The sequence below is a fragment of the Rosa chinensis genome, chromosome 1 (assembly GCF_002994745.2).
Source record: "Rosa chinensis cultivar Old Blush chromosome 1, RchiOBHm-V2, whole genome shotgun sequence".
Taxonomy (NCBI): domain Eukaryota; kingdom Viridiplantae; phylum Streptophyta; class Magnoliopsida; order Rosales; family Rosaceae; genus Rosa; species Rosa chinensis.
In genome coordinates, this window is record NC_037088.1 from 23,378,460 (window position 1) to 23,406,251 (window position 27,792).

The window sequence follows — 27,792 nt, forward strand, 5'->3', positions numbered from 1 at the left end:
TGACTTGTAATAAATGAACCACAGTTAAGACATTATTGCGAGGCAATAATGTCTATTGCCTCCCAATAGACCACCCCAAAAATCACCAGTTTCTATCATTGACAGATTATTGTACTTTAATAAACTCAAAACAACATAAGACTTATCAAAACTCTAATTTTAGTGATTAATTAACCACAGTTAAGAAATTATTGGGGGGCAATAATCTGTCTATTGCCCCCCCAATAGACCACAGTTTTGACATCGTCCGAGACCTACAAGAGAAGCCCAGACTCGATTCCGGCTTGGAGCTTCGGAGCTTCCCGGATATCTGACAAACAAAACTGGCGAAGCCCAGACCCGATTCCGGCGTGGAGAGTTTCCCGGACATCTGACGAACAAAACCGGCGAAGCCCAGAAAGGTTGGGATCGTGGAGTTGGATGGCGTCATCCTCTGGTGGTCTGACGGTGGGACAGAGCGGCGGCGGTGGAGGCCGACATCGACGGTGGAGTGGTGGGCGTGGTGGCTTAGAGAGAGAGAGAAAGAGAGCCTGAGACGAGGTTAGAGAGAGAGAGAGAGAGATACGAGTGTAATTTTGTTAATTAAAATGAGGGCAGTACTGTCAAACACTGTTAGATTAGGTAAATGAGGTTAAAAAACTCTTGGTGGAGTAAGTAGACAATTTTTAGACTAAAATTGAGTAAGTGATCACAGCCCAACCCAAAAATAATCTTCATTTTTTTCAGCAAAATTGAATGGGGGCCACAAGTATATTCATTTTTCGGTAACCATTAAAGTTGAACTAAAAATACAAAATATAATATTATTTTGTATAATAATATAACAGAAGAATCACTGGCAAAAGCAGTGGAGCAGCCTGTAGAGTAGCTGTGACACATTCCTACCCGTTCCATTTATGTTACAACATAATCATGATGGCGAACAGCACAATAAGGCTGTGACATACATCATATACTAAAAAAGAAGCATACATGTACTGTTACAAATGATGGATGATTGTTCAAAACTACAAACCAGTATAAAATGTGAACTTACGCCCTCATGGCACCACGAAAATTTTCACCTAAGAGAACGGAAACAAAAAGGGAAAAAAAGTATCTGATCTTCGTAACCTTACACGGGCAGTTATGCCCTCATTAGTAAACCAATCCAATTACTTCTTCCTGTTCTTGCTGCGATTAACCCTCACAATCCTTCTATTAGACTTATCAGCGGCACCCAATGAGAAGCTATTGGAGGTCAAACCTAGGCTATCCTGAAATGGTGCAGGGTTCTGCAAGTTGGCTAAACTATTGGAACCCTGAAACGGTGGAGGGTTCTGCGAGTTGGATTGGTTTGGTTGGCTCTGAAACTGGAAGCCATTGGAGGAACCTCCAAATACAAAGGGGGCTTGTGGGGTTGACACAGGCTGCTGGCCAAACACTGGGAATGTTGGTGTAGACTGCGTGGTTGAGGAAGGCTGTTGACCAAAGACTGCAATTGTAGGCGGAGATGCAGCCATGCTGTCTTCAGCCATGCTGTCTTCCATACTCATTTGATCATTATTACCCGAGGGAGCTGTAGGGAAGCCAAATATAGAGTTGGAGTTACCAAATGCAGGCTGTGATGGGGTAGTAGTAGTTGCAGATGATGTAAAGGGGAACATGCCGGTTGATGATGCACCATTGGACAATCCAAACACCGATGCGCTGTTGGTACTTGGAGAAGAAACTGTGGATGCTCCAAACAAAGTAGGCAAACTGTTGGACGCTGGAGCAGAAGCGGAGGGCATTCCAAATACTGTGGCTGCACTGTTAGAAGAAGTAGCAGCAGAAGTCGAGGATGCTCCAAATGAAGTAGATGTAGTGTTGGTTGCAGCAGAGGCTGAGGATGCACCGAATTGAAACGCTGGTGAGAAAGATGTAGAGTTTAGTGTGGAAGCAAATTTTGAAGATGTAGCAGGTTGCCACCCACTACCGAATACAGTACTTGGAGCAGTACTGGAACTGCTAGGGTTGGCTTCAGAAGAGGGGGTAGAAGAAGAAGTAGCAGGTTGCCACCCACTACCAAATACAGTACTTGGAGCAGTACTGGAGCTGCTAGGGTTGGCTTCAGAAGAGGGGGTAGAAGAACCGAGTGCAGAGCTCCCAGAAGAGAAAGCTGTATTTCCTGCAAAATTAAATACCGAACTGGAAGCTGATGAACCAGGTTGAACAGGTGCACTCTGTGTGAAAGATGCAGCTCCAGTCCCAGCAGGTGACACGTGGGCACTAGAACTAGTTCCACTGCCACCACTAAAAAGAGCAGAACCCACTGACTGACTGGTAAAGATAGGCGTGGAAGCAGCAGCAGAAAACCCAGAACTGTTACTCAATGTGCTTGCACTTGTTGCAGATGTGCCAGCAGACGAGGTACTGCTTAAACTACCAAAGATCCCGCCTTGCTTGTTCTTATCATTTAAGAATTCCAAGGAAGAACTTCCTGGCGTTACTGCAGTTGAAGCAGTTGAGGGTTCAAATTTGAAGGACAATCCAGGTGATGCCTGGGCACTAGGACCGAATCCACTTCCAGAACTAAAAGAAGTAGAACCCAACTGATTGGTAGCAGCAGGGGAGGAAGCAGCAGCAGAAACCCCCAAAAAGCTACTTCCTGTGCCTGCACTGATAGCAGATGTGCCAGCAAAAGACGTGCCGCTTAGATTAGCAAAACTGCCATCTCGCTTGTTCTTGTCTCCTAACGATTCCAAGGAAGAATTTTCTGGAACTTGTGTCACCTCAGTTGTGGTAGAGACTGAAAATTTAAAAAAAGGTTCGGCTGAAAAGGACGGTGCTGAAACTGAGCTAAAACGATTGCTACCGCTGGTGGTAACGGCACTAGTAGCAGCAATGTTGTTACCGCTGTTAGTGTTGGCAGTGGGGGCCATGCTGCCCAAAGAACTTTGACTTGCTAAATTGTTGGAAACTTGAGAAGTGGTAGAAAATATGCTCGTGGTTGCTGATGATGATGATGACACAAGAGTTTCTGGTACCCTAAAAGGGGCTTCAACATCTGAATTATTCTCATCAGCTTTATCTGATTCCACTGGTTTTGGTACGGTATCTGTTGCGCCAGGTGCAACCGTATATACACTGCAGATACCAGTAACATATAAGTACAACAAGAAATTTGCATGCGTGTATGTACAAATTCAAATTTCAATTGCTGAGAAAGCACATACCCGTCAGATGTTCCGCTATCAGGCTTCTGGTTTATTGCAAATGATGCAGGAGGTTTGACTTCAGTAGAAGCTACAGGCTTCTCTGGTTTAGCAGCTGCAATCTTATCCACCTTTACTCTCCCATCAGCAATTGAACCAGACGCATGACCATTATTGGAATAATCATCATCATCCAGCTCCAGATACTACAGAGCACATTCATAAGAAGCAACTGATTTAAATAAAAGTAATGTACAATATGCAGGGAATCCTATACAAACAATATTAAAGATGATCGTTTTTCTAATACCAAAAATTCACTGAAGTATTCAATCAAGAAAACATAAAGCCCAGTTCACTGTAGTAGAACGAAGAAGGTGAAAGAATTATACAAACAATATTAAAGATGATCGTTTTTCTAATACCAAAAATTCACTGAAGTATTCAATCAAGAAAACATAAAGCCCAGTTCACTGTAGTAGAACGAAGAAGGTGAAAGAATTAGAACTTTGAAATCGGACAGCTAAGATTAGTTTAACAAGAGATGAAAAAGCAAAACCATACCTCATGAGCACTCATCTTGAAGGCCCGTTTCTTTTCAGAAGGATGCATAACAGTGTTTGATGCAGCAGAAACTGCAGCTTTAACTTTTATCACAACATCCTTTTCTGTTCTGGATTCTACTTCATTGGCAAAGGTAGTTGAACTGTCACAAGGAGCAGCAATCCTTGATGGACCATTTTCTTTAACCTTGTCACGCTTTTGAGAAGTAACATCTGGTATCCGTTGATTAGATGAAACATCCAAATTATTCCCATTATTATAACGGGCATTTTCCAGAAATTTTGACGTATCCACATCCTCCAGGCTTTTCAGAGCCTGACCACGTAGCATGGAGGGTGACAGCTTAGTTGGTGATCTATCTCTCACAGTAAGTATCTTGGGCTCAGATGATTTCTCTTTCGGAGAGGTGATCTTATCGAGATGCTCAAATATTTTGGAAGCCGCCTTGCTGGATTGTGACGGAACGGTTGAAAAACTTGTGCTAGGAACTGCATTGTCTCCATTTTCTGATGATGCTTTTGCCAGAGTATGCTTGGGTTGACCCAACAGAAGTGGCCTCCGTGTGGAAGATGAAGGGTTTTGAAAAACCTCTGTACTTATTGGTGAGCTTAAGCCTCTAGAGGATAGAAGATTGGGTTTTGGACGAATTCTGCGGATAGGACCAATAGATCCAATGTCATTGTCTAACACTGAGAACCTTCGCTTTAAGGCCTACAAATATAGCAAAAAAATCTAGTGAGATGAATCATGAGGTGAACTGTCAATATGAAGTAGCATTTCAAAATCTACAGATTTTATACCCCTTGTTTAGATCCAGAGGGTTGGCTTTGCTCCCATATGGACTGAGATGATGAGGATGGCACACCATAAGTATCAACTGTAGACCCAACACCCTGGAATATAAGCAAACACATATAAGAGCCTAAATCCCAGTTAAAATTGACACCAAAGCTAACCAAAATTCTGTATCACACTAACCTTAAATGTACTACGGGTCTGAACTCGAGAGTATGGCGTACGAGCCATACTGTGTATTGCAGATCTACCTCGAGATCTAGGGGTTGCAAACCCATTCTCTGGTGCCGCCCCATTGCTAGAAAATCTAGGAACGACTGACATTAGCGGCGATTTGGAAGGAAATGTCACACTGCTTGAAATATGTGAATCTTCATAGAGCGCTTGACTGCGGAGACCTAGCATTGATGGGGATACTTTTGAAGGCCTACTGCCCATGTAAGCTTTTGCCAGCTCTACAGGTGAAGCTACATCTTCATCAAGGACCTGAAGACATTATTTACCACAATGTAAAAAAAGTGCCAAGTGCCAAGTGTACTAAAGAATTATAACACAGTTTTTCTATGGTTCAAAGAGTAGCAAGCATAAACACCACAACTTTGAGAAATAAATCAACCAATACTATAGTCAACTGAAAGAAGGGTATCATACAGTTGTACTGACAACAGGGGTTGAAACAAGGTGGCTATTGGCACTTTTATCTTGCAATGGAGTTTTAGCAAATTCCTCTCTGTCATGAGATACCACTGCCATTGAAGGTAATACTTCAGATCTTTTCTCTTGATTCTCAGTAGGTATATCATCAGTTCTTGAATGCAAGAGCTCTTTCAATCGATCAATTTCAGGTCTGCGGTGAATTAACAGACAAGAAATTCAACACATGATAGTCACATATACAAGAAAAAGGCAAGCTATAAAAACCAGAAGTAGCACAGATGAGATAACAACAGAATCTTCTATTTGTTGCTGTTATTGGATACCTCAAGCAAGTTAAGATATAAGAAATAACCAATCCCAAGAAGTTCACCGTCTAATTAATGTGTGTGTTTGTATTTAATTTAGGATTGCAGGGACTGAAATAGCATTCTTGAGTGCAAACTGGCCCTTAGAGGAAACAGTCATATAGGATTAAAATAAAAAGACATCACTATGCTTCCAGAAATTACAATACAAAAAGGACTGATGCGTGACAGAAACGGCTAAACCTGTATAACAAGATTTTCTGTGTAGAATCTAGGGTTTAAACACAGCCGATTTATGGTCATTTAAAAATAACAAGGATTTTATGAAAAAGAATCAGGCAAGTAACACAGTAAAACCTACTAGCTTCACACCGCCTTGGAACCTTTTCTTATGAGGCCTTAGATAAACCCTAGTGGTCTTCCACTTGTATTCATCAAGGAGGTCCTTTTTTTTTTGGCTAAAAGAGGTCAGAGACCAACATGCAATCTAGTAATCCTCATGTTGTTTTTAACAAATATACACATACAGCTTAATATGCCCAGAGAGAGCAACATAAGCTATACAATTTTGTAATGGAAGGATGCATTTAGAATATGTAAGTAATTTTGAAGTCCCAGAAACAAAACATGCTAATAAATATATACAACTCGCCTGGTAAAAGTTTTCTGCATCAAAATTTGCTCAACTGAGGTAAACCCGTCTCCAGCAGAAGTAGATCTTGGATCAGTACTTTGCTCAATGGCACCCTTTTGCACTCCAGGAGGATCCTTTACAGAAAAGTTACAAAGAAAGTCATAATAAGATGATAATTGGACTGATTACTAAATTTAAAACAAAAACATAAAAAACAAAAGAGTAGATCACTAAATGCAGCTTGTGCTTGTTCTTCATTTTTATCAAATGCAACACATCTTCATTTGGTTTCAACAAATGACAATTGTATTTATCAAATTCTCATATTTAAAAGCTGACATTAGAAGGAACAATATAATACAGCAGCCAAATAAAAATGGATAAAAATTGTGCAATTCTTAGAATCAAGACCAATACAATAGTATAGCAGCAGATAACGTAAAAGTATCTAAAGTGCCTGAACCCAATGAAATCTAAATGATTAATTAAAGCATTAATTATTCAGCTATTCCAGTACCAAAAAACAGAACTCAATTAGCCCAACAACTAAGTGTTTGCTGAATTCCACCCCCCACACCCACTAAAAATTTAAAAAAAAAAAAAAATTCTAAAAACCAGGATGCTTCTTGTTTCGTCTTCTTAACATTTATGCTGTTTTTCCTTCTTCACTTCTTAATACTAGAAATAGCTTATCAATGCTCAACTTTCATGATTAATTTAAAAAACAAGTCGACGGAACTTATATGTATGAAACCAAGAAGTCCACTTGCAAGAAATCCCAAACGGTTCAAGCCTTGAACCCTATTCTAACAAAAATTCCGCCACAAAGATGCCCAGATTATTGCCATCAGCTAAGTTTCAAATATGAAACAATGTATGCTGACCATCAAAACGTTGGGGAAGGCAGGAGAAATTCTGTTGTGCTCATACCACACAAACATAGGTACCCTCCAAAATTCAGAAAGCAAAATTGTCGCATAGAGAACGAACAAAACAAGGAGAATGGTTCCCCCCATATAGGACACATTTAGACTTACCATGCCAACTTCTTCCTTGTCCATAATCCTTGCTTCATGATTTGGCTCTGGTAAAGTAACAAGAGATTTAAATTAATGAAATCAACGGCACAGAAATCAAGAAAAGAACAAGAATCAAGAAAGTTCAACTGGAGAATTTAAGCAGAGCACCAAAGAGTGCTTAAGCTCACGCATTTCAAATTCAGGTGTCATTCGAATTCAGGTGAAATTCGAATTCTTATTAATAATTTCAATCAACATTTATGAAATTCCCTAAAGGCGCCATTAATAAATTTGAACCTATGGAGGGCGGCTGCGGCTGCGGCTGCGGCTGCGGCTGCGGCGGAGGCGGAGGGAGGCGTTTATTGAAGACAGTGGAGAATAGGCGGTGGGCGCTGTAGGTAAGAAGCCTCTGAGCGGGATCGACGAGCTTGGAGATCCAGCCTCCGTTTGCAGTGCTAGGGTTTCGAAGAACGGTGGAGGGCCGGTCATACGGCGTCGTTTGGGTGGTTCTTCGGAATGGCGTCTTCCGGAACTTGCCGCCCGTGCCTAGTGATTCGTAGGGCTGCTGCTTCTCTTCCCGCGCTGCCGTTGCCATGAAAGAGAGAGAGACGGGGGGGGCCGCTTCTTGTTAGGGTTTTCAATATTTCAGGGGGTGCGGTGCGGTAGCCAATTAGGGTTTTTAATTGCACATTTCAGGGAGAGAGAGAGAGAGAGAGAGAGAGGGGGGTCAATTTGATATTTACCGAAAGTTTGTCTTTTGGCCGAACCTATTATTGTCACAGGTGTCGGGCGGGATATTTACCTTTTTCATTTTACGCACAAGTTTTTTTTTTTTTTTTTGAGAGATACGCACAAGTTGAAACAGGATTAAAATTACCAAAACCCCATGACTTATGAAAAAAGGCAACAAACTGGAGAGTAGCAAATAGAGATGTTTGGATGTGATTTTGTGCAACTCAGATTTATGATATTGGTCTGGAAATATATTGCTGAAAGATTCTTACCTATATGTTATTAATGTCCTTGTTCTTCTTTGCTGGTTGATGTTGGTGTTTAAATTACAAAAAAAAAAAAAAAAACCATTGATTGTGCAACTTGTAAAAGAGTAATCAATTGCCCTTGTTTCTCATGAATCTTCTCGAGATTGGGCAAATGGGTTTGATGGTTGTTTATCTACTATACACGTACATGCCTGATTAATAAAAGAAATGTGAAAAGCCAAAGAAATCACCCACCTCTTACAGACATGAATCAATGCTTCACAAACCGAAATAGTTTCTGTTTGTATATAAATTAAGCTTCTATTGATTCATACAAGTTGGACAGAAGAACTTATGGTGGTTGTTTACCTATACATGCTTATGTTGAAGAATTATAACTTTGGTTTCGTTTATGGGATAAGGGCATTTTAGAAAAATTAGAGAGGTGTATTTAGCATGTTAACTCTTTGAAAAAGTAAGTTGGAGGTATAAAAAGTATGGAGGTCCAAATATCAATTTTGAAGGTATGAATAGAAACATCCTAATCAAAATTAGGCATGGTAAGTTTCCCCATAAAAAATGGATGATTTTGCTAACATTTTTCAAAAATAAACTCCATAAAAAAAAATATAAAAAAAATTAAAACTACACTTAACAAACCACGTGGTGTGGTGTGTTGGTCAAACGGCCTATTCTGGAACCCTCAGGTCTAGCGTTCGAATCCCAGCTCCATCCCGTGGCCAGCAGATTTGAGGGACTCTTTGGGTTCGTGCATTTGCGGTGCAGTGGATTAGTCTGGTTTTCTCCGCAATGTCGGTGCAGGTGTTCTGGCGCTGGGATACCACTGCATGGGTGTGTGAGTTACTAACAGCTAACTACCTAATCTAAAAAAAAAAAAAAACTACACTTAACAGATGACTCATTTAATTCTTCTACTGAATAAGAATGAAGAAGACTTTCTTTCTAATTTTTTTTCATTCGACATGTGAGATGTGGTATGTCTGGAAAAATCGACACCTTAAGGTCACATGATGTTGTGAACCTGAGATGGGTGGGGTGGGACAAGGAAAAATTATCTTTTTTACTATATATATATATATATATATATATATATATATATATATCTTTTTTGATATGATTCCCCTCGGATTTTTGGTCCTGTTATTTTTTCATTCGAAGAATTGTCTATTCTTCATCATACCCACATCCCAAAAACAATTCCATAACCATCCGAATAGGTTAGCAAATCCATATTGGTGTCAACTACAAGCCGACGAACTCAGATCGTTGTGGACATCAAACTGGCAAACCTCAAATGCCATAAGTTCATTGATTTTGATTTTTGAAGATTTGGTTGGTGTTTTCAAAGAGGATCTTGTTTTGGTTTTGTTTTTGTAAATGTGCCTTCTTGGTTATTTAGTTATGATTCTTTCAAATGTATTTGTTGAATTAATTCACTAGGATTTCTTGATACTGGTTCTCTAGAGGTTGCTTTGTTTTTTGTTTTTTTGGGCAATGAGAGAGAGATGAAAAGAAAGAGAAAGGAAGAGAGAAAATATCAATGAAAGATGAATTTCAAGTTATATAAGATTTAGATCATGAAGAGATGATCAATTTTCATACTTGGATCGATGTTAGAGATGGTTGGAGTTGTTGAGAAATAGCTAAAAATCTTTGGAGAATCTTGAGCATTTGAGGCCCGATTTGTTGTCATCACTAATTGAATGGACGAATATCCTTGCATATTCACACCGGTGAGAGGAACATAATTGGACCTACTCATTATTGAAAGATGGTCAGACGATGATGATTCAGTCAGGTCAACTTTGGCTTGAAACTAGGTCAGTAACTTTGGGTCAAGGCAACATCTATTAGGTTTGCAAGTAATAACTTTTTGATTCAAGGCAGTAGCTTTTCATGAGGATGGCAGTAACTTTTCAGAGTATACCTGTACATTTTTGGATGCTGTGGCATTTTCGTAAATAGTAATAGTACGTGAATATTAAGAAGCAGCGATTGATACCTCTTTTGTCGTCAATTGGTATCAGAGTCAATAAGTTCTGTCGGAAAGTTGTCGAGAATAGTGAAAATTCAAAAAACTAGTGATCAATACCACATATGCTATCAATAGTTATCGGAGTCACTGAATTTTGTCGAAACATCATCAAGATTCTCAAGACCTTCTCTCCATCCATCTGCATCGTGGGAGCTTAGTTAGACAATCTGAGGCCAGAATAGGGTAGACACTGTCGAGACAAAGCCACGCCATCTTTCTGACGTCAGATATGAATGGACAGTGGAGATCCAATAGTCTTTCTGTTTTGTTTTTTTTTTTGGTAAAATGGGTCTGTGATTGGCTACCTCCTTTCCTCTGTGTCCCTTTTTGGACTGTTGGGTACATATAGGCAAAGCCAAATGACTTATTGCTAAAAAGCATACAGCTTAGGCCCTGTCCAGTAATGTTTTGCAAAATTGTTTTACAAAAAGAAAACGAGAAATCAAATTTCACATTTGCAAGATCCGAAAACACGTCTGGTAGCATAATTAGAGAACAACGTAACACAATAAACAATGAGGAAAAAAATTAAAAACTAAAAACTGAGCAACAATTATGATGAGCTTGCAACTACCAAAGAGATCATCGTTCGATCGTGGAGGTCATGAGTCGATCGGTAAGGTCGTCGTTCGTTCGGTTGGTCACTAAGGTCATCAATGGGTCTATTGATGAGGTTAACTTTTGGTAGGTCGGTTGATGAGGTTATCGTTAGATCATTAAATGTTGTCAGTTGGCCTATGAGGTCTCTGATCAGTCATTGAAGTCGTTAGTCGATCGTTGTCTTATCATTGAGGTCACCAGTCTTCCGATGAGGTTATTGTTTGGCCATTAAGGTTACCATTCCACCAGTGAGTGATGTGGCTAAAATAGCCTCACAATTTAACCCTGCAAAATGTAGTTGTTAGTATAGGATAAGCAGGGATCGTTCAGTCCGGGGATTGTAGGGTACACCTAAACAAAAAGGTCAACTTAAATTAGTAATTAATAAAAACAAGTATTGACAAGTATTTATCTACAAATTTACACAAGAAACAACCATAAAAAGGGGGGATTCAACTTTTGGTTTCTAAGTTCCTACGAAATAAAACAAAAAGATAAATGTATTCATGTGATCGACTTCTTCACACTCAAATCAGAATTTCCAAACCATATGAACATGCAATGAATTATTTCAATCTAAACAATCTAAAATCGTGCCAACACTAAATATCAGAAATTAATCCGAAGTACAAGTCTGAAGAGATCGAGTACCACTTTAATTCTTCTTTAATCTCCTAAGTTAGGAAAAGTCCATAACTTAAAATATTTCATATAAAACATCACGTTAATATTGAAGAGCATCCGTCAACATTAAATATAAATCATTAAGTGCAATTAGAATTCTAAATCCAAACATGTATGCATTCATAAGAAGTTACAGACGCACAAATATGTAGCATATAATCTCGACCATTGTACATAGCCTTTACCACTTCAATTTATGCCCCAAAACGATTAGGTGAATTAGAACACAAATTTGGGTTTATTAACTTGCATATTAACATCATTATTCAACCAAAATCATATGCTTAAAGATATAAAGGATGACACAAAATCAGATTATAAAGACATCATAAACAACTCAAGAACATAAAGAAATGAATCTGAAAATTACTAACATAAACTCGTTCTCAACAAAAATCCAACTCCAATAACAAAGTTCATAATCAAAATATGAAATTCAATACACTAAAGAGTACGAAAATAGAAATAAGGGTCATGGATTACACTTTTTGATCTTCAAGGAAGCTTGGAGAACGTCAAGAGAACACACAAGGCTTGGCCTTCAAGAACACGAATAGCCTTGGAGAAGTCTTAAAGCTCTTCACGACAAGAGGCTTTTTCTGAATTTTGGAGAGAAGAGAGCTAAGCTAATGAACTTAATTTTGTATGAAGAAGTGATGATTTTGTATGAGAATGACTGCTATTTATAGTGGAATTCTCATCTCTTGTGATGTAATCATGGCCAATCATCTAGAGATGATTTCTCCTCCAAATTTGCTTGATTTTCTCATGACAAAGTCTTGATTTTTCTGATCTCTTTTCCCCTTAATGACTCATTGTATATTCCTTGAATAGTGACCAGATACTTCCCTTATTTCTCTCCTATAAATTGCACTAATATTTTCTTCCAATTGTGCACATGAACTTCTACAATCAAGAAAAATCAGAATTTAATTAGTGTTATAATCAATAGGAAATAAGATAATTACGATAATTAGAATAAATATTGAATATAACACTCCATTTTATCTCCTTGAATTCTTCCTGATTTATGCAAGTTTTCTTTTCTTTTAAGTTTTCCTTGATTTCATCAGTCAAGAGTTCTTAATTTGATGGACTCCTAAATTCTCTCTTTAAAACAAGAAAATCAGCAATAGGAATGTTCAAATGAAGAAAGTTTCCCTAAAACAAAATAGGAAATATTTCCTAAAGTGAAAGAGGAAAGTTTCTAAAATGACTTGTCCTTAATTTATGCTCATTTCTGCTCTTTTTCACCTCTTTTCTCCATTTCCGTCCTTGAAGTACCTAAAAACAGAAACTATGTTATAATTATTAATTTTAAAAGAATAACTTAACCAAATAAGGGAAAATACATATTAAAAATGTCACACTTTGTGCTCCTATCAAATTCCCCCACACTTAGCATTTGCTAGTCCCTTAGCAAAATCAAAACGAAAGACTCAACCAAAACAAACAAGTCACTACTAGACTCTACACATGTGATACACAGAGACTAAATTGCCCTTAACATTTGTCTCATAAATCCTTACTCTCATGGCATCAAAATTAGCACTTAATCAAGAATCAATATTTAGATATTCGAGAGTTAATTGAATCATATTATCCACATATAAATAAGTAAGACTTGGTTGTAACAATAGTAATGGGTAGAGCTCAGCATGTTTCAGACAAGTATGATTTATATCCTCACAAGGTATATATCCACTCTTTCTTCACTCAGATCAAGACAATACTTAAAAGCTTATAATCACTAATTATATGTGAGAGAAAATATTTTGAGGCAATCAAATAACTCACATATATAAGAAACGAAAAGCACTTCGTGAATATAATTTTTTCAAAATCTCATGAAAGATATTAACTACTTGCACAAATGGACCCAAGCCATAGGTTCAACTCTTATAACTCATCTCCACAGATCAAAGGCTGTCCCATCTTAAAAATCAAAAAGGTCTTGTAAAGGGTTGTAATGGGGCCAAGGCTCAAGGTTTTAAGATATGAAAGGTAAGGAATTTAACAAAGTATCTTAAAAACCCAGTAGAGCTCATGTTGATATAGAGAGACTTTTAAAAATCCACCAAAGCAAACGTCACACCCACAGAGGCAAAATAAAAGGGCCTAAAGTCATCATTCTAAACTTCCTTTGAACCCTAATGAATTGGACAAAGACCAAACATTTCAATAGTGGGCCTTCAATTCAAAGTAAACTCCAAATTCACCAAGTATGGGGGACTAAAATCCATAGACATATTTTTCTTTTTCTTTCATTTTCTTTTCTAGCGGTACATAATTTTTTTTTTCTTTCATTTTCATTTTCTTTTTCAACGCTTTCACATTTTCTTCTCATGGACAAGTCTACCCCCACACTTGAACTTTCACCTCTTCTAAATCTTCATTCTTTAACGCCAAACCCATGCAGTAAGTCTCCAAAGATGGCTCTACTAAATTTTTAGAACAAAGGGTAGGGTTGTAACTATACTAAAGTTTAGGGTTAAGGATTTTAAGGGTGATGGAAGAAATGGCTTAATGTAGGCTCAAAGTAGTTAAACTAGAGGGGTCTCACGACGGGTATAAATAGGGACACAGGTTAATTTAGCTATGGTGGTGATTCCTATGGTGCCTCTATCCTTTCCAGAATCAGGAACATGTATTGATAAAAGTCTCAACAAGCACAAGAGTGAATTCTAGCATTCTCTAGTCCATTAAACTTAATCTATGGCAAGCAATCAATCAAATGAAAGAATAATGAGATCATCAAAACATCGCCAAGAACTTAAGAATATATTCTTTCATTTATCACTCCAACAAAAAGGGACATGACTCAAATATCTCACATGGGATTTATGAATCAAAACTCATCCTAACATGCTCATATTCTGTACCAAGGTCACGAAATCCATATCAACTACACATTCATATGCTTTTCATATACCTCAATTAACCAAAGAATAACATTTGAAATCATCACAATATTGTGATCATCTTTTAGCCATAATTTCAGAGATATTGAATCATCCTAGACAGTTAAGGGCATCCTAAGACTCAAAACAAAACAAAAAAAATAAAATAAAATAAAAACAAGAACATAAATGACACAACACACAAGCAAAAACGTTTTGGACTTAGGGATATTTCTCTTCTCCTTTCGGTAACTCCTTTGGAACATGACCAGGTGAAGAGGGGACCGATTTTGGCGGAGCTCAGCTCATTTGATTGACAGGGGACGAGACCCTTTGTCAGCACTTCTCGGATCCAAACTAGACCTTAGACATCACATCTCATCAGATGCGCCTACGATGAAGAAGATATTTCATCCAAAAATCATTTTGACTCAATAAATAAAAGCAACAATTTTTGTTTTTAATTTTTGACATTTTTGGATTTTTTTTGTATTTTCAATATATATGACTCAAGACAAAAGTATAAATCTCTTCCCCCACACTTAAATATTGCATTGTCCTCAATGTAATCAATCATAAGCATAGAATAGAACAATTAAGCATATAGAAATGAAATTTATGAAAATAAATACTAAAACAAAGGAGCAAAAACAAAAATAAAAGACACAAGTACAATTCAACCTAAATAAGTGAAGGGATAGAAATATTAAACTCTCGTTGATGGCTCCTCCACAGCTTCGGTTGAAATGGGTTATCTCCCATGCAACGCTTAATATTTATAATCCTTCAGCCCCTGGACTTTTCTCATTGTTCACACGTGCTGGGGCTGAAGGAAAGACCCATCCTTAAATTTCTAAGTTACTTTTACATTTACAATTACATACTTAGGTACTGGAACAGAGGACCTCGTTGTGCAATGGGACTATACAACATCTACCATTGACAAGGTCATGTTTAATCCAATATACCTTAAGCAAGTGTCACAATAATTTTTTTTTTCTTTAATTTTTTTTACACACTTACAACAATTAAGTATTTAATGAAATTCAAAACAACCTAAGTATATTAATCTAAGTGAAACACATACAATTTACAAGATGCTTAAAAAAAAACTTCTACAAATTGCACAACAATTATAAAAGACATGCTTAATTTGGTAACACTCAAAAAACTTAAACTTAATCACAATTATGGCTTGGCCTAGCAAAAATAGCAATTTGTCACCATTCCACAAGTGTAGTGCAAAATTTTTAGCATGCATTCTATATAAAAAAAAAACAAAATTAATGACAATTTAAGCGTTAGGGATTTTAACAATCCCCGACAATGGCGCCAAAAATTGATGCGGCTAAAATAGCCTCACAATTTAATCCTGCAAAATGTAATTGTTAGTATAGGATAAGCAGGGATCGTTCAGTCCGGGGATTGTAGGGTACACCTAAACAAAAAGGTCAATTTAAATTAGTAATTAATAAAACAAGTATTAACAAGCATTTATCTACAAATTTACACAAGAAACAACCATAAAAAAGGGGGATTCAACTTTTAGTTTCTAAGTTCCTACGAAATAAAACAAAAAGATAAATATATACATGTGATCGACTTCTTCACACTCAAATCAGAATTTCCAAACCATATGAACATGCAATGAATTATTTCAATCTAAACAATCTAAAATCGTGCCAACACTAAATATCAGAAATGAATTTGAAGTACAAGTCTGAAGAGATCGAGTACCACTTTAATTCTTTTTTAATCTCTTAAGTTAAGAAAAGTCCATAACTTAAAATATTTCATATAAAAGAGTCCTTAGTTGAAACTATGTGAAACAGGTGAAAAGTCCATAAATTCTAATTATATTTTAACTTTATGTGAAACAGGTGTTGACTTATCTAAAGGATATATTTAACACCCTTTTGGAGGCACTTTCAGGAGCTTGTATCTTTGTATAGTTAATGTGAAAGGTCTGTCTTTCACTCTTTTCTTAGTTAAAATGTCAAAGATATGTTTATTTGCTGCTTCAATGCTGCAAACTTGTATACCTTTTATATGAGACTTCTATCAAATACTTCAGCAAAGTTACTAATGCAGGGCTGAAGGAAGCACCATCAAAGGAAAGCACTTTCACTTGGACAAATAATCAGGATCCAGGTACTAAGATATGCACCGAATTAGACAGAGTACTTTATAATTCTGTTTTTTATTTCCTTTATGTTTCCTCAAGCATATGTCAATGTTCAATTCCTATTTTCGGTTCTGATTACAGTCCTTTACTAAGTTACAAATAACTTATTTCATGAATGGAGCCTACTCATTATGATATAGAAACAAAAAGGGGACACGTTGGGGGCACAAACTTGCATTTTATGTGATAGTTGGAAACACATGTGTAACATGTATATCAGATACTTGAATTCATACAATTGGATTTTATGTTCTTAAGATAATAAAATGCGTAGAGTGTTAAATAATAAACAAACAAGCATAAATTATTCAACATTGAAGATAAGAAGAATTTAAACACTAAGTTTGTAACATAATGAAATCTAGGCTACTTTGTTTTTGTAACAATGCTTCTTCACAGTTCATAGTATATTAAATATTTATATGATACATACACGCGCGCGCGCGCGCACACACACACATATATATATAATATACAGACATATATCTCGATTTATTTATTATATATTTTCTTTTTTAGTTTTCAAATAGCAAGTAGGACGATAAAGATGGATAAGAGTTGGATCGATTTACACCAAGAAGATTGGGATAAATATGAGGCTGGGGTTGAAAGCTTTTTAGATTTTGCATTCGTCAACAGCATTGACGGTACAAGGATTTATTGTCCTTGTACGAAATGTCGTAATCGATACTTTAAGAAAAGGGACGACCCATGGGAAGATATAATGATAGATGGGTTTTGGAAAACTTACAGAATTTGGGAGAAACATGGTGAAATTAAACCTTCGGGTGCAAATCAAGGTAGTAGGGGTAATTCTGGTTCGATCATCAATGATGATATGGTTGGCATGATACATGAGGCAATGGGTATTCCTAATGTGAATTCTGGTTTAGGTGATGATCGTTCAACAGAAAGTGAACATGTTGAGGGCCCAAATGAGGAAGTTGTGAAATTTATTAAATTGCTTCAAGATGCAGAATGTCCTTTATATCCAAACTGTGAAAAGTTCACCAAACTGTCATTCATTGTTCGATTGTTACAGTTGAAAGTTCTTTGTGGGTGGACAGATAAGTCGATGAATTTGTTGTTAGAGCTTCTGAAAGATTCTTTTCCTGATGGAGTAAGCTTACCAGCCTCTTTCTATGAGGCTCAAAAGCTAACTACTGACCTAGGCTTCACATACAAGACTTGGGATGCATGTCCTGAGGGTTGTATGTTATTTAGAAATGAGGACGAGATGCTTGAAAAATGTGACATTTGTGGAGCATCTAGATATAAAGAGTTTGAAGAGGTTCCTAATAATCAAGATGTGGGTAAAAAGGTTCCTGCTAGACAAGTGAGGTATTTTCCTTTGAAGCCACGATTGCAGAGATTATTTATGTCTTCCAAAACCGCTTCACATATGAAATGGCATGCGGAAGAGCGTACTAAAGATGATATGCTAAGGCATCCGGCCGACAGTGCTGTGTGGAAAACACTAGATCAAAAGTATCCGGATTTTGCTAGTGATAGTCGCAATGTTAGGTTTGGGTTAGCAGCCTATGGGTTCAATCCATTTAGAACCATGTCCATAGCACACAGTACATGGCCTGTTGTTCTAATACCTTACAACTTGCCTCCGTGAATGTGCATGAAACAGCCTTTTTTTATTTTGTCGACGCTCATTGATGGACCAAAAGGACCCGGTAATAAGATTGATGTATTTCTGCAACCTTTGATTGAAGAGTTAAAAGAATTATGACATGATGGTGTGCCTACTTATGATGCATCGACAAATCAGATGTTTAACTTGCGTGCGATGTTGTTATGAACAATCAATGACTTTCCTGCGTATGCAAGTTTGTCAGGTTGGAGCACTAGAGGTGCAAAAGCTTGTCCCTGTTGCAATAAGGACACTTGGTCTAGTTGGTTGAGACATGGAAAAAAGTATTGTTACATGTGCCATCGTCGATTTTTACCTAGAAATCATAAATTTCGAAGAGATAGGGTTTCTTTTGATGGTACTAAAGAATTTGGTCAAGCACCAACTCGGTGTTCTGGGACTAAGGTAAAAAGAGAATTGTAGAACGTACTTACAGAATATAAGAAGGAAGATCTTCGAAAGAGGAAAAGAGAAGAAACCAATAATAGAAAATATCAAAGTCAAAAGAAAGATGAACCCATTTGGAAGAAAAAAAGTATTTTTTTTGAGTTACCGTATTGGGAGCATAATTTAATTCGTCATAATCTTGATGTCATGCACATTGAGAAAAATGTTTGTGACAATGTGCTTTGGATATTGTTAGGTGTTCCTGGAAAAACCAAGGATAACTTGAAGGATCGACTTGATTTAGAAGAATGGGGGATTAGGGAGGCCTTGCACCCTCAAGAACGGGGTTCTAATAAGGCATTTTTACGTCCTGCATGTTTTGCTATGAATAGGGACAATAAAGATGTCTTCCTACAAACATTTAAAAGGATGAAACTTGTTGATGACTATGCATCCAATATATCTCGACGTGTGCACTTGAAAGAGCGTTCAATGTGGGGTCTCAAGAGCCATGATAATCATATATTGATGCAGCAATTACTTCCTATAGCTGCACGAAGAGCATTACCTAAAAATGTTGTTGAAGCATTGATTGAATTGACTAATTTCTTTAGGCAATTATGCTCTAAAGTAAACAAACCATCTGATTTGGAAGCAATTCAGGATAGAATAGCCCTTACACTTTGCCACCTTGAGAAGATCTTTCCAATGTCATTCTTTGATATAATGGAACACCTACCTATTCATTTAGCTGAGGAAGCGTTGATTGCAGGACCTGTACAATTTCGATGGATGTATCCAATTGAGAGGTTGGTATATTTACCTTTATATTTTGTGATATCAATTATATATATAGTTGTTTGTGATATAAATAATTTGTGTAGGTTTTTACTAACACTAAAAGAATACGTTCGTAACCATGCACATCCCGAAGCGTCAATTGCTAAAGGGTACTTGATGGAAGAGTGCATGACATTTTGTGGGAGATATTTGGATGAAGTAGAAACAAAGTCCAAAAGACCAGAGAGAAATTATAATGGTGGTACTGATTTTGGTCGTCCTTTAGGTAAAAAAGTTAAAGTAAGCCTTGGTGATATTACACGAGCGCAAGCACATAGTTATGTGTTGGCAAATAGTGAAGCAATAGCGCTATTTCGAAAGTAAGTTAATACTTGATTTCCAATTTAATTCTTTCTATATTTAATCAACCTCTAAGCAATGAATCTCTTTTCAATCAGGCAATATCTTGACTTACTTACACAGGAGATGCCTGATCAAGGAATTCATTACATCCAGAATTTTCTCAATAGAACATTTCACACATGGTTTTAAAAAAAAAATTGAGTACTTGAAATTATTATTTACGATAAACTTTTAAGTTTGACCAAGTATTAGTTATAATTTTATGATTGTTAAATATAAGTTCAGACACAACGACAAACTTTTAATAGAGTATTTTCTGACGAAATCAACATTTTGGCTAATGGTCCACATAAGGAGGCTCGAAGGTTCAAATGATATTTTATCAATGGCTTTCGATTTCGTACAAATAGTAGAGAGAGAAAAAAAATGTCACCCAAAATTCTGGTATTATGATGGATGCTAACACTATGAGTTATGCTAGTGCAAGAGATAAGAATCCTCCAAAAAGTGAAGAGAGATTCTATGGGGTATTAACAGATGTGCTTGAAATCCGCTACACCAATGACATGAAATTTGTCTTATTCAAGGGTGATTGGGTTAACAATCGAATGAGATTGAAAAAAGATGAGTTTAAATTTACACTTGTGAACTTTAATCATCTTATGTACAAAAACAATATAGTAGGGGATGAACCTTTTATTTTCGCAGAACAAGCAAGACAAGTTTGTTATGTGCATGACCCGTCAGATTCTAATTGGCATGTTGTTCTTCACATGACTGTTAGAGATCTATTTGATATGTACTCGAATGATTCTTCTCGTTGTCCAATAGAAGTGCCTCAAGTTGAATTGTATGCACAACAACATTTGGATGAAACTGTATATCAAAATGATGCAGATGTTAGTTGGGTGAGAGAAGGAATGGATGGAATAGAGGTGGATGTAACTGAACATATTGATGATGAAATGGAAGAATGCGATTGACCAATGTTTACTAGGAACTTTTATTTCACATTATTTTTTTCTTAAGATAATATTCTGGTATAGTTTTCTACATTATTGAATATTATTTGGCAGCAGACCTTTTCTTAATGTTTCATATTGTGATTTATTGTATTTGGCTGCATATCATTTATTATTCTTATTTTTGTTCTTCTCTATTATGGTATTAATTTAATTTTTCATATATGAATTTGGTTAATTGCAATGTATTGTAATTGCTACTATTTAAAGTTTTATTGCAGCCATCTTATGGCTAGAACAAGAGGTAAATCTATGGAGGAGTTGATTCCACCTTCACTTATGAAACCGAGAAAGACAAAACGGGGGTCTACTTCTGGTCTATTTAAATAACCTCGGCGTAATACAGCAACTCAAAATCAACTAGAAATGGCACTTGTGAGACGTAGAGTTGTTCAATCAGAGACGCAATCACATCAGCATCATGAGTTAGGATCTAGTCAGGAGGAGACTCTGCCAACCCAATCAAATGAGCTAGGTTTAGTTTTAATAAAATTAGTTTATTGTCTTTGTTTTTCTTGTCTAGTTACTTACTTTAAATAAATTGGAGTAGCCCAAACTGAAATTCAAGGAATTAAGAAGGGTCGGGGTGCTGCTTGTGAAATGGAAGATTGGGGGACTAGAAAAATAATACATATTAAATTTGATGCTAATTGGATACCTATTAATGAAGATGGAAAGAAGTTTAGTTCACAACTTGGAGTCTTGGCTCGAGATGGGCAGAAGGTTCCTCTAACATATACTTCATGGAGTGGCATACTGCCTGATGTATTAAATGTCATTTGGAAAGATGTCAAGGTACAAAAAACTTCTCACAATGAGGTTTTGAATATATATTTATACATTTATTTTTACTAATGGTTTGCATCTAAATGATTGTAGGACAACACCGATGTCCCAGATGAATATAAACATAGTTGCTTGAAGGTGGTTAGTAATAGATGGAGGGATTGGAAGAGTCGAGTCAAGACACAATGGTATGATAAATATGAAACTGATGAGGAACGACTAGCAATCACACCTAATCAAGTTGTTAGAGATCAATGGATACTATTAGTAAAGTATTGGGGTCTCCCGGATGTAAAGGTGAAGCGATTAACTTGTTATTTTTCATTATTATATAAGTTCAGAAAAAAAAAAAAAAAAAACTTATTATATTTAATTGTAGGAGCTGTGTGAGACAAATAAACTTAGCCGTGCACAAGGAGGAGCCCCTCATAGAACTGGTAGAAAATCTTTTGCTAGAATACGGAAAGAGGTATGTTTTACACTAATGAATTTTATTTGAGTGTTTGTAATCTTATTTGTTGGATTATTTTTGTTGACGACATGCTATTGAATATTGATGCATGATTGAATTTAGGTGGATAATATAGTATGTTCAAATGAGAAAGCAGACATATCTAAGCTTTTAGCCCATGACTTGATTCTTTTTGTTCATTAATTCTTAATTGCTTGCTGCTAAAAGAAATAGCAGCAAAAATACTAGCAAGTCCGAGACACAAGAAAGGTTTATCAAAATGAACTGCTTGCCTAGTCTTCCTGACCTGATCGTAGATTAAAACTTGTACATGCAAAACATTACAATATTTTGAGTTGCTTAAATATACCAAGTTGGATGCATCTATATATGGATTGTGGTTCTGTCTACTTAGTAAATATCCTCTATTGTTTTACTTTAAATTTAAGTATCAAGTGGTAAATATTTGTTTCACAGTTGCCTAGCTATATGCATATGTTGACAACATTTTATTGCTATTAAGATGATGGACAGAGGAGAGAAAACTGATCGCCTGACCATGTTTATGAAAACACGTGCAAAGAAAATAAAGAATAATGAAGGCCAACAAGTTGAGACTTTTGATGAGGAGGCTGCTGCTATTATAGTAAGTAACCAAATACAATATAATTTATACATATATATTATGTATTTGTACATTCATATTAGTTTACTATCTTTTATATTGACCAAATTAATTATTATTGACAGAGTCAATTCAATTATTATTTGGAGGAGAGGCCTGAAGATGAAGAAGATGATTCATTTAGAGAGGAGGTATTTACTAAAGTGATGGGAGAAGATACACATGGACGTGTCCGCATGTACGGGACAGGAGTGACTCCATCTCAAGTATTTGGTCAAACTTCAACAACTTCTTATATTAATGAAAAGAGAACACTGGAGTACATGGAAAGAAACTATGAGTCCAAGCTAAATGATCATAAAAGTGGCTATGAATCTCAACTGGGAGAGATGAAATCAAAGTATGATGATATGAAATCAAAGTATGATGATGTATCGTCATGATTGGATCTTTTAATGGCTCATGTAAGCATCCAAGTGAACTCAAGTGGCACTAGAAGTGATCAAGTACGACATTTTTTTTTTCTATGCTCAAGATAGTTTTTTATTTTTATTTTTATTGAAACTATTCAATAATATCATCTTGTTCATATGGTTATGTTTCAACCTAGCTTTATTCTTATCTGGTCATGTGTAGAGTCTGCTAGTTCTAATTTTCACTTGTATCTAAATATATCCTTTATGACTGTAATAGACTCCAGATAGCCAATTAGATAGAGAAGGGCAGCAACAAATGTCAACTTCAACATAAAAGAACAAGGTGTGTAATAGAGCACATTCTGATAATAGAATTTGAACCATATATTAATTAATTTCATGACTTTGGTGATGATTTTTTGTTTTTCCACTCTTGTTCATTCAAGTTAGGGGCGATCTATTATTGGGTTATGTAGAAGGAAGTCATGCAAGATAATTCCATCAATTCATATGAAACTATGTACTCATTAGATATATATAAGATTTTCATTGTTATTGCATTTGACTATTTGAATATGTATGACTAGAATATGACGTGAAAGATGAATATGTATGAATGTTTGTTTTTAATAATAATTCAATTGAGCAAATACATACCATATGACGTGAAAGATGTTACAAAGATATTAGCAACGATTATAAATAGATCCTAGTATGTGCATTGATTTTAAATGCGACATTTTTTACGACACAAACACCAAACGTCGTAAAAAGATGTAAGATAAATTAAAGCTTTTTATGACGTCAACCAAACGTCATAAAAAATGTTGGATAAAATATGACCTTTTACGACACCAACCAAATGTCGTAAAAGCAATTTTTTGCGACGGAATACAATGTCGCAAAAAAATATGAAATCCGACACCAGTATTTACGACAGACACAGACGTCGCAAAAGATTTTTTGTGCAGGAGAAAAACGTCGCAAAAGCCTATAGAGTATTTACTACCCATTTTTCGCCGACGCCTTGTTATCTGTCACAACGCCGTCGCAAAAGAGTTTTTGCGACGGTTTTTTCATTATTTGTGACGCTTTTGTTCCGTCGCAAAAGATCTATTTTTTTGTAGTGTTTGATAAACAACGAACTTGGGTCTGCCTCCCTCCTAGGGTCTGCCTTCCCTTCCCTCCTGGGGTCTACCTCCCCTCACCAAGCAATCCCCCGCATCACGCCACACTTTGAAATGTTTTTCCCAAGTTCGAAATCTCTTCAAATTTTGAAGCAAGGGAGGAACATGACTCGCATCGGCCTCTCTAAGCCCAAGTTGATTTGGGCAAAGATAGGGACGATGGTTTATAAGGAGCTGCATGTGCATCAGATAAGTCAAAACCCCCTTGTACCTCCCCAACTATAACTGGTTCGATAGATCTTGGGGAATGAATAACCTAGGAAGCTTATTATAAGGTTGCCATAACTTGTCCCATAGATGATCCAATTGCAACTGGTATTTCCTTTCTCTGTACCTATTTCCTAGCTTTGAGGCAATCAGTGGTGCCCAACCAACTGACAATGGAAACACTACAGGATAATCATGAAAGTCGGCCCCAAAGAGTTCTGTAGCAAAGCTAGGGATATGCTCGATCGCCCACACCATGAGCATGAACATGTGAACACCTATAGACGTCTTATTGTCATTTGATGCACAAGACACCATACAATTGTGCATGTGGGCGAGGATTTCAAGTCTCCATGCATATTGCCTAAGTCCCTCCCTAGACAAACTCTTCAAGTAGCACAAATTTACATACTTGTGATCATTAGTGGCTAATAATACTGCGCCTACAATGTAGAGGCAAAAAGCGGTAACATGAATAGCCAATGTATCTGGCTCTACATTTTGAGGTAGAGTTTGATATGTTTCCCTCAACCAATTGAACTTAACAGCATAACCATCTGGCTTCATGCGACTAGTAGGCACCTCACCCAACCCTCTTACATTGATGGTTGCATCCTTCTTCTTGTCACCATCGATCATCGGTTCTTCCTTCACCACTAATTCCCCACTAATCTTAAGCCCAGTAATATAGACTACGTCTTCTAAACCAAAAAATATATCCCTACCTTAAACTCTAAAAACATTATCCTCAACACTATAAGTATACTGGATTGTGTTTCTTTTCTTGATATTTGTTTACTTGGTGAGTTGATGTGGCTGTTAAGTTTTTGACATTTGGTTCCTTAACTTAATTGTGTGTTTTCAACCATTTATTGATACATACTGCTGACTATTGATCTGTTTCTTTCAGGCTCCCCGGTCTAACAACCAAGCCAAAACTAAAGCAATAGCATTAAGGATGAAGGCACTGCAAATGAAAAGAGGTAAAAAAACAGTGTCGAAACCAGCTATTGAAGAGACTGATACACCACCTAAATTTGCCTTCACCAAACATGATCAATAGTATGAGATATCCGTGTTTTTTGGATTTTATTTGTTGATCATGCCAACTGCTATGAGTTATTGAACTGATGTTTACTAAGTTTACCTCCATTATGGATGTATGCATGTATAGCTGTAGTAACAGATTAATCAAATATTGGTATTTTTATGAATGGATTCCATATTTGATGAATGCATTGGGTAGTTTCTAGATTTACATAATTGTGGCGCAACGAGAATACAAATATGTCATCTGAATTAGAAGGCAACAACAAAATGAAATCTAAATATGTTGTTGGACATATCTAAGAACAATAGAAACAGGAAAAAATATGTTGTTACGTGTGCACTCAAACAACAGAAAATTGTCATCTAAAATAGAAAAATAACGACAAAATGAAATCCAAATATGTTGTTGGACATATCTAAGAACAACATAAACAAGAAACCATATGTTGTTACTTGTGCACTCAAACAACACAAAATTGTCATCTGAAATAAAAAGCAACGATAAAATGAAATCCAAATATGTTGTTGGACATATCTAAGAACAACATATACAAGAAAAAATATGTTGTTACTTGTGCACTAAAACAACAGATAAATGTTATTGTAGGCTACTAAAGATGATAGATAAATGTAATCTGAACTGAATGCTAATGACAGTTAACTATTATTGGAATTTGAATAAAACAACACTAAACTGTTATTATAAGTTCATTCAGACAACAGATACGATTTCATATATTCTACTTTGATGCATTCAAACCACATAAATGACCATTTTTCTGTCTTTGGAATAAGCATTAGATCATAGAAATTACAAGGAACTGTTATTTGTTTTCAGATCACATCACATTTATCTGTCGTCTGAATTCACTAGTACTCATGTCTTGATTTCATCAGACAACAGAAGCCCGAAAAACTTGCTGTCATCTGATTATTCAGACAACAGAGGAAATCTGTCGTCTGATACCCCCAAGAGACGGCACCGTACTAGACAACAAAATTTTTTTTGATCAGACGACAGATCTCCTTTGTTGTCTGATTACTTTTCTGGCATAGTGGTATGTATAAGAGCCTGAACCATAGCATTGTCATAATGACATCGACCCAAAAGCCTTGATACTCTATATAAATGATCAAAATCCGTCCCCACTAATTCATTAAGGACACTTTCGTCAGGTTGCCATTTGTCCAACAAGGATAATTTTTCCAATAATCCTTTTGCAAATAAAAAATAAAGTGAATGGTAAAATCTGACCACTAAAAACCATATATGAACAGTTATAGAGCGGTCATACCTTCTAGCCATGCTTCTCAAGTTTCTCTTCCTCAGTTTTCTGCAAAATGAGAAACAATATACATAAGAAGTTGTTATGTGTGGGATTTAAGAAACTAAAACTGAATACATAAGAAGTTTTCTGCATGTTTTTGGCAAAGAGAAATACTTGACAAACCGTTCATTTAATCACAATTAATTAAACATCAAAACTGCAGATTTGATAGAAGATAACACTTATATATAGAAATTTGAGATTCATATATCTGCTATTGATAAACATGATAAGCAAGCTTTGATAAGCATGATAAGCAGGCTTTGATAAACAACAATAAGGACTAATACTCGAGCAGCACTAACTACACTCACAAGATAACAAAGATATGAGATTTAAAGATAAGAAACAAAAAATTATAATTTTAACTAAAGGGCTGCCAAACAAGTAAATCTGGGCACTTGAGTTTTGATCGGAGTAATATTTTCTATGTTTTTACTTTTTAGTATCATTTTCTCTACATTTTACTTAGTTATTCTCTTAACAATATCATTTCTAACTTAGTTTTGTGTTTTTAGGTACATTTGAGCTTCAAGTGCAGGAAATGAGCTAAGAAGAGCTGGAAATGATAAAAATGAAGGCAAAGAGGAAATGAGGCGCAAAAATGACAAAGAAATTGAGAAATGAAGCTTTCCTAGTTCTACTAGGAGAAGGAATCCCAGTTGAAGTAGGAATCCTAATGCAACTAGGAGTGAGCTCGAAAAAATGATGTTCGGAAATGAGAAATGACAGAGTCCTAGTTGAACTAGGAAACCTGATCACACTAGGAGTCCTAATGCTGCTAGGAGACCTGGTAAGACTAGGAGATGTTGTGTCTTGAAGATGACTCAAGATAGTTCAAGAATGTTCTAGAATAAAGAAGGAATTTCGGCAATATGAAGATTAATTTCAAATTGGCCCATTTTGGGAGAGTTTGGCTCGAAGTTTGAAGCATGTGACTTGCACATTATGCTCTAGATCATTCTTGACGTTTTGGAGGAGTCATAGGCCCAT

At 36.3% G+C, this 27,792-nt stretch overlaps 3 protein-coding genes across 3 annotated transcripts; 2 read left to right on the forward strand and 1 right to left on the reverse strand.

Annotated features, from left to right (window-relative positions):
- Positions 1 to 865: 865 nt before the first annotated feature.
- On the reverse strand, positions 866 to 7,854 carry LOC112190160 (nuclear pore complex protein NUP1). The gene is made up of 9 exons (XM_024329584.2): positions 7,448 to 7,854; positions 7,169 to 7,215; positions 6,150 to 6,265; positions 5,187 to 5,382; positions 4,719 to 5,021; positions 4,541 to 4,633; positions 3,741 to 4,451; positions 3,198 to 3,382; positions 866 to 3,108 (listed from the first exon to the last, which is right to left on the reverse strand). The coding sequence occupies exons 1-9, from the start codon at positions 7,743 to 7,745 to the stop codon at positions 1,155 to 1,157; spliced, it is 3,903 nt and encodes a 1,300-aa protein (XP_024185352.2). The 5' UTR covers positions 7,746 to 7,854; the 3' UTR covers positions 866 to 1,154.
- Positions 7,855 to 18,701: 10,847 nt separating this feature from the next.
- On the forward strand, positions 18,702 to 19,748 carry LOC121049094. Its single transcript, XM_040505574.1, has 2 exons — positions 18,702 to 19,393; positions 19,469 to 19,748. Exons 1-2 carry the CDS (start codon positions 18,792 to 18,794, stop codon positions 19,746 to 19,748), a joined length of 882 nt encoding a protein of 293 aa, XP_040361508.1. The 5' UTR covers positions 18,702 to 18,791.
- A 1,601-nt stretch (positions 19,749 to 21,349) lies between these two features.
- On the forward strand, positions 21,350 to 23,110 carry LOC112203804. Its single transcript, XM_040505576.1, has 5 exons — positions 21,350 to 21,544; positions 21,629 to 21,832; positions 21,915 to 22,004; positions 22,510 to 22,632; positions 22,737 to 23,110. The coding sequence occupies exons 1-5, from the start codon at positions 21,350 to 21,352 to the stop codon at positions 23,052 to 23,054; spliced, it is 930 nt and encodes a 309-aa protein (XP_040361510.1). The 3' UTR covers positions 23,055 to 23,110.
- The last annotated feature ends 4,682 nt before the right edge of the window (positions 23,111 to 27,792 follow it).